This window comes from Electrona antarctica (assembly GCF_951216825.1).
Source record: "Electrona antarctica genome assembly, chromosome: 6".
Classification (NCBI taxonomy): domain Eukaryota; kingdom Metazoa; phylum Chordata; class Actinopteri; order Myctophiformes; family Myctophidae; genus Electrona; species Electrona antarctica.
Window position 1 is genome coordinate 7,269,762 of NC_136811.1, and position 7,500 is coordinate 7,277,261.

Genomic DNA, 7,500 nt, shown 5'->3' on the forward strand with positions numbered 1-7,500 from the left:
TTTATTACGACCATTCTTGTATTGATTAATGAACCTGTCCTGGGGCAGAGAGGTCATCTCTCAGTAGAACTTGTAAGGATTCCTAACTGCTTGACAGACAGACGGACAGACGGACGGACGGACGGACGGATGGACGGACGGACGGACAGACAGACAGACAGACAGACAGACAGACAGAGACACAGACAGACAGGCCGACAGGCCTACAGACAGACAGACAGACAGACAGACAGACAGACAGACAGACAGACAGACAGACAGACAGACAGACAGACAGACAGACAGACAGACATAATGAATAGATAGGTTTCACTAACGATGTCGGTGGCCAGCTCGATGAAGAGGATGGTGATGCAGCCCAGAGGAAGGGGAATGCTGCAGGTGATGTAGATGAGGTATGGAGTCAGCTCTGGAATGTTCTTGGTCAGCGTGTAGGCAATGGACTTCTTCAGGTTGTCAAAGATCAGGCGGCCTGATGGGGCACACACACACGCACGCAGGCACGCAGGCACACACACACACACACACACACACACACACACACACACACACACACACACACACACACACACACACACACACACACACACACACACACACACACACACACACACACACACACACACAGGCAGTGAAGTTATATGATATGATTTTGTAGAAGCCATTTCTACAAAAAAAATTGTGTTTGTTTGAAATTATTTTTGAAATTGGTTGAAATTATTAGTAGTATTATTTTAGATTTATCCGATTCTGTATGAACACATATTTGTATTATTTTACCAGAAACAAAGAATGCCTTGTACATTTGTAGTGTCTATGTTCACGTTTGGATCAGTAAAATCTGCAAACATGATGTAAAGTTGTGGACGTGTGTTCTCTGCCTGCATAAACTATCCAAGGTGCACCAGTGTGGGTTTTATTAACTTTTTTGTTTGAACCGAGCCAACAAAACGCCGCTAAACCTTTAACCCATTTTGGTGGGGGTCCCTGGCACAAAACATTTCCAGATGGCCCGATGGGGGTCCGTGGCCGCCTGATATGTATAATTTTGGGGTCCAAAAAAGGGTGAGAACTACTGATTTAGAAGGCATTTGTAGAATCTTAATGCGTTAATTTCAAGCCCTCCCCCCCCCCCCCCCCCCCCCGACACACACACACACCTTGTTCCACTCCAGTGACTATGGAAGCGAAGTTGTCGTCCAGTAGGATCATGTCCGCGGCGTTCTTCGCTGCGTCCGAGCCGGCGATGCCCATGGCGATGCCGATGTCCGCCTTCTTCAAGGCCGGGGAGTCGTTCACGCCGTCGCCCGTCACCGCCACGATGGAACCCTGCGTGAGTGGAGAAGGGGACAGCATACAGTGTTACACCACATGAAACAGAATGTCACTGCCACGATGGAACCCTGCGTGAGTGGAGAAGGGGACAGCATACAGTGTTACACCACATGAAACAGAATGTCACCGCCACGATGGAACCCTGCGGGAGTGAAAATGGGGACAGCATTCAGTGTTACACCACATGAAACAGAATGTCATTGTCACGATGGAACCCTGTGGGAGTGAAATGGGGACAGCATACAGTGTTACACCACATGAAACAGAATGTCACCACCACGATGGAACCCTGCGGGAGTGGAGAGGGGGACAGCATTCAGTGTTACACCACATGCAACAGAATATGGACTGTTTTGTTGTTTGTGGAAAAACTTAAGAGACACTTTGGTTGTACAGTTTGTAGCAAACTTTGTAAATAAGCTACAAACTGTATATACAACCAAAGGGTTTTACAGTTTGTGGCACAAGCTTGTAAATAAGGTAATAGACCTTTTGGTTGTACCGTTGGTGGCAAAAGCTTGTAAATATCTAAGACCCACACAGAAGAAAACCCTTTACCTGTACTTGTTGTGGTATAAGCTTGTAAATAAAAATAAACCCCTTTACCTGTACTTGTTGTGGTATAAGCTTGTAAATAAAAAGAAAACCCTTTACCTGTACTTTTTGTGGTATAAGCTTGTAAATAAAAAGAAACCCCTTTACCTGTACTTTTTGTGGTAAAAGCATAATTTTTTGTTATTTCCATAGAAAAAAGAAAGGGAAGAAAGAACAATTGGGGAAGAGAGATCAATCAAATAAACAAACAAATGATCTACATATTTACGCCTATATATATATGAGCATACTGATACTGGAAGTAAGTTAAGGTGTCTGTATGTGTGCCTCTGTGTGTGCGTGCGTGCATGCGTGCGTGTGTGCGTGCGTGCGTGCGTGAACGTACCAGTCTCTGACAGCTCTCCACTATGATGAGTTTCTGTTGAGGAGACGTTCTGGCGAACACCATCTCAGGATGGTTCCTCAGAGCATCGTCCAGCTCATCACTGGACATGTCCTTCAGCTGGCCTCCGTTTATCACGCACGCACGTGCCTCCCTGTGCACGCACGCATGCACGCACACACACACACACACACACACACACGCACGCACGCACACACACACACACGCAAACATTATAAAGAGTGTCACAGTCCCAGGCCGGGCTGTGTTTTCCTTGTTTGTCTACTCTATGTCTTGTCAGTGTCTGCTCTGTGTGGGCGTCGGCTTGGCTCCAGTTACCACTTCATTGGCTCACCTGTTCCCATGCAGTCCCCTCATTCTCACCAGTCAACGCACCTGCCTGCCATCAGCTCATCACCTCCCGTTTATAAAGCCCTCTTCTATCATCACCACGTCGCCACATCGTTGAACAACCACCACAGTCGTAGTTAAGTAGATCCTTCTATAGCCAGTAAACGATTTGTAGTGATATCTGATATGTTCCATGTGAACTTCAGTATTCCTGTTGATTTATGCAGTTTTTGCATGTTGGATTTATTTGGCCTGTACTCATTGTAGCCTACTCATTGTAGCCTCTCCACCTCAGATCTCACCTGCCTGCCCTGTTGCTCTGCTCTGCCTGCCTTCCGCCTTTCCCTCCTCAAGTTTGTTTCACTAAACACCCTTGAACTTTAGAACTTGTCTTTGTCTGTGTCTGCATTTGGGTCCGCCAGTTCTTGGTACCATGACGAAGAGGAGAGGAGAGGAGAGGAGAGGAGAGGAGAAGAGAAGAGAAGAGAAGAGAAGAGAAGAGAAGAGAAGAGAAGAGAAGAGAAGAGAAGAGAAGAGAAGAGAACCTGGGGTTGACTCGTTCTACGGGGATGCGTTTCCTGATGGCGATGTCTTCTACCGTCTCGCTGCCCTCTGAGATGATTCCAACATTTGCTGCAATGGCCTTGGCTGTAATTGGATGATCTCCTGTCACCATGACAACCTGGAGCACGAGTAACAAAATTTAAAAATAAAGCTTACTATTCCACTAAAAATGTTGTTGAAAATCTTCATTTTGTGTCACCAAAATGCATATTCTAAATGCAAAATGATGTGAGCTCATCTCAGAGAGTCAATATAGTAGAAAGACAACTAGAATGGCACAGTACACACAGTACACTCAGGCAAAACCTTTGACAGTCTGCATGCACTACTATACATTCATGTGTAATATCGCCCCCCTCTGGTCAAAAGCTGTAACGTCTAGGATAGAAGTGATACCAATATACTTGCTATTGGGGGTCAAATCAACTAATGATTCCCGAGTGAGGCGTCAAATGCGGAGAACAAATTTCACTGCGGCAACGTGTGACTAATCGTACGACTTTGAATTGACTGTGCTATGAGCTTGTAAGCCTCTCTCTCTCTCTCTCTCTCTCTCTCTCTCTCTCTCAAATACATACCGGTAAGCTACATAAGGCCCAGCTTAATTAATCGGTCTGATTGATTAATCGAACCGATGCTGATTAATCTAAAAACAACTAGAATCGGCCGATATACCGATGTGTTTGCGATTAATCTCCCATCACTATATTGAGAACCACTGCTTTATTATTGAACCCATTTAGGCCTGTCTGAAATACATACCTACTGTATATTTCTACCTATCAGTGGTGCTCAATATTTCATGTCAAGGACCCCAAATATTATATGTAGGCTAATTGGCCTGCCGACCCCCATCTGAAAATATGTTGTTCCAGGGACCCCCCCAGAAGCAAAGATTTGAGTTAAAAATGTTCTGAAAGAATATATCAAAGATTTGCACCACAGTTTCACGATTTTTCAAAAATAGCAGACCTACAAGCTCGTAGCACGGCACTCGGTGCCGCGCTATGAGCTTGTAGATCTGCTATTTTTCAATAGCTAAAGTATAAGTAGTATAGAGCATCGCAGTCCCGCCCCCTCGAGAGACGCGGAAAATAAATCCCCGTTCATTTTCCTCAGACTTTTCAGAAAGTATTTATTTAAAGACGTTTACGCCGCGGACAAAGCCAACTCTTGTCGTGACAAATCATGACAACAAACACAATGTTTCGGGCCAAACAAAGAATTAGAAAGTAGAAAAAAACGGCAGGTTACAATACTTTTTTTGTTGTTTTTCTTCTTTGTAATTATTTGTTTGGTCCAAAATATTGTGTTTGTTGTCATGATTTGTCACGACTCGAGTTGGCTTCGTAACGACGCTTAAAAGGTCTTTAAATAAATACTTTTTGAAATGTCTATGGGAAAAATGCATTGGGATTCATTTCCTGGGCCTTGCGTTGTCATGAAAGGAGGCGGGACTGTGACGCTCTATATCATACTATAATTAAGCCAATGTCTGAATGAATGAATATTGTATAATACAGTGTGTCACTGTAACTGCCGTAGCTCCTCACTGCCTGCACCAATCGCTCCCACTTTTCACACAGGCATTGACCATAATAATATGGAGGTCTTAACAAAGCCCTTTTTCCAATTTAACAAATTATAAATTAATAATGAATTTATTAGTGAATTAAAAATGTGAAAACGCACCCAGGGCGCAGTACCCCCACGGCCACAAGGGGGGGGGGCAATATCAACGGGTAAGGGCTAGTAAGCTTAAAACACCAAAAGGCGTTCCCGTCCAAAATGGGTGAACCAGGTAAACGTGTCATTGCGTTGTCTCTCTCTCACCCTGATGCCTGCGGTACGACACTTCATGACGGCGTCGGGCACCGTGGCCCTGGGAGGGTCGATCATGGAGACGAGGCCGCAGAAACACAGGTTGGACGTGGTGAAGTTCAGCTCGTCGGGGTCGAAGCTGAAGCCTCGAGGGAACTCCTTCTCGTTCAGATAGATGTTACAGAACCCTGGGAGGGGAGGAGAGGAGAGGAGAGGAGAGGAGAGGAGAGGAGAGGAGAGGAGAGGAGAGGAGGGGAGGGGAGAGGAGGGGAGGGGAGGGGAGGGGAGAGGAGAGGAGACACATTCATTTCTTTCTTTCTTTCTTTCTATCTATCTATCTATCTATCTATCTATCTATCTATCTATCTATCTATCTATCTATCTATCTATCTATCTATCTATCTATCTATCTATCTATCTATCTATCTATCTATCACACATGACCTAAATTCTCCATTCATTGTCAATGGGAATTTGACAAAATAGCCGATTTGCTCGTCCTCAGATGAGGTAAATTCTCCATTCATTGTCAATGGCATTTCATTGTTACAAAATAGACGATTTGCTCAGACAAATTATGACGTAAATTCTCCATTCATTGTCAATGGCATTTCATGTTTGTGTTAGGACAAAAATCTCTATAGTTATATCTCTCTCTGTGTCTCTCTCTCACCCAGCACTCTCTCGCCCAGCCCTCCCAGGTCCATGTATGCGGTCTGGAAGGCCTCTGTCCACTGCTCGTCCAGCGGGAGCTCCTGGCCCTTGATGAGGATGGTGGAGCAGCGCTCCAGGATGCGCTCTGGCGCCCCCTTCATCACCAGCAGGTAGCGCAGGTCCAGCGGGTCCTCCAGCTCATGGATGGAGAGCTGAGGAGGACGGAGAGAGAGAGAGAGAGAGAGAGAGAGAGTAGAGAGATAGAGAGAGGTAAGGTGGAAGGTATAGGCTATAGTTATATATATAAACTAGAGAGCAGAGTTCCCCGCCCCCAGCTATTCATTTCATTGGAAGTTGCTCACTGGCGTTTGAAGTAGAGTTGTCCCAATTCCATTTTTTCAGACCGAGTACAAGTACAAGTACTTAATTTTTAGTACTGCCCGATATACCGAGTACCGATATACGAGTACTTTATTTTTGTTGAGTATAACCACTTATTTTACCCCCTTTTTCTCATAGATGCAGATGGATCTCCGACCTACGATGCCTTCACTCAGTTGTCATTTTATGCTTGTAGATCGGCTGTTTTTTGGTGATTTGCTGCAGTGTTGCGTCAGCCTTTCTCCTGTTGCATTCGTTCAGCCTATAGTGTCAAAGCCTATAGTGTCGATTGGATGTTTTGGTACTCAGGTCAAAGTATCGAGGGCCGCTTCCGAGTACCGAGTACTTGAGGGTGGTATCGGCCCCAGTAACCGATACCAGTATCAGTATCGGAACAACTCTAGTTTGAAGCCCCCGGAAGTCAGAACGCTCTGCTAGTCTACTTCCTCATTTTGGGCATCAAAATTGGGTGCCCGAAATGTGGAAGTGCTCCAACTCCATGAATGGATTCATGGAACGAGCACTCTGTTGTACTGTATATACTTTGCCCGCCTGCAGTGCCAGCTTTGCCCAGTAGAGGGTGGGCAAACGTTTCCCAGCCGACCTGTGTAGGAGGGATTACGGACTCCCTCTTTTCCCAGTGTTTCACCCACGCAGGTGGTCGTGGTTTTGAGGTTAGGTTACTTTTTAGGCATAGTTTCTGTGAGGTCACGCACGCACGCACGCACGCACGCACGCACGCACGCACGCACGCACACGCAGACGTCCCCTCTCTCTTTCTCACCGCGAACTTGTTGGTGGAGTTGAAGGGAAGCTCGGCCACTTTTTTGAAGCGGTTGCGGTATTGCTCAATGTTTCCTATGGTCAGCTCTGTGAACTTCAGCAGGGCGGTCTCTGACGCGTCTCCGACCACGGTCCTCTGAAAGAAACAAGAGAGTGAGAGTTATACAAAGCTATAGCCTTTCCTACCTGGATCTATAACTAAAATGCACAATTATTTTTTTCTTTTTACACATTTCTTTATTGTCTCCACCAGGCCGAAGTCTGGCTGCCTTCCAAAGATGGCGGTATAGCCCTGGGTAGGCAACCCGGTCTGGTGGAAACCTGTGCTACCATTCTTGGGCCGTAGTGGCCCAGGGGTAGAGTGGCTGGATGGTAACCAACCACAAAGTTGCCTGTTTGAACCTGGGCTCCCCCAGAGTTAGTGAATATACCTCTAAAATACATCTTGTTCGACTAAATCAACTGTAGATTTAGTCGACTAAAACTAGACACTAAAACATTCCAGGTGACTAAAATGTGACAAAAACTAAAAGAAAACTATATTCAAGAGACTATACAAGTGTACCCTGGGAATAGGAATTCCCTCCTGGTCCGGTCTGAAGATGGCTCTGTTGCACAGCCCGGCCACCCTGGCCAGGGAGCGCCACGTCTCTGACGACTGGTCAAAGCTCTGG

At 45.8% G+C, this 7,500-nt stretch overlaps 1 protein-coding gene across 1 annotated transcript in view; it reads right to left on the reverse strand.

Annotated features, from left to right (window-relative positions):
• The window catches only part of LOC306924782 (potassium-transporting ATPase alpha chain 1), a 30,498-nt gene that overhangs the window by 7,073 nt on the left and 15,925 nt on the right, over nt 1-7,500 (reverse strand). Inside the window, exons 11-18 of the mRNA XM_079503420.1 lie at nt 7,392-7,500; nt 6,828-6,962; nt 5,682-5,874; nt 5,021-5,196; nt 3,169-3,305; nt 2,276-2,426; nt 1,161-1,329; nt 318-472 (exon numbers count right to left, since the gene is read on the reverse strand). The exon at nt 7,392-7,500 is cut by the window's right edge and continues 1 nt beyond it. Coding sequence (XP_079359546.1) covers nt 318-472; nt 1,161-1,329; nt 2,276-2,426; nt 3,169-3,305; nt 5,021-5,196; nt 5,682-5,874; nt 6,828-6,962; nt 7,392-7,500 — 1,225 coding nt within the window. The remainder of the gene's footprint in view (nt 1-317; nt 473-1,160; nt 1,330-2,275; nt 2,427-3,168; nt 3,306-5,020; nt 5,197-5,681; nt 5,875-6,827; nt 6,963-7,391) is intronic.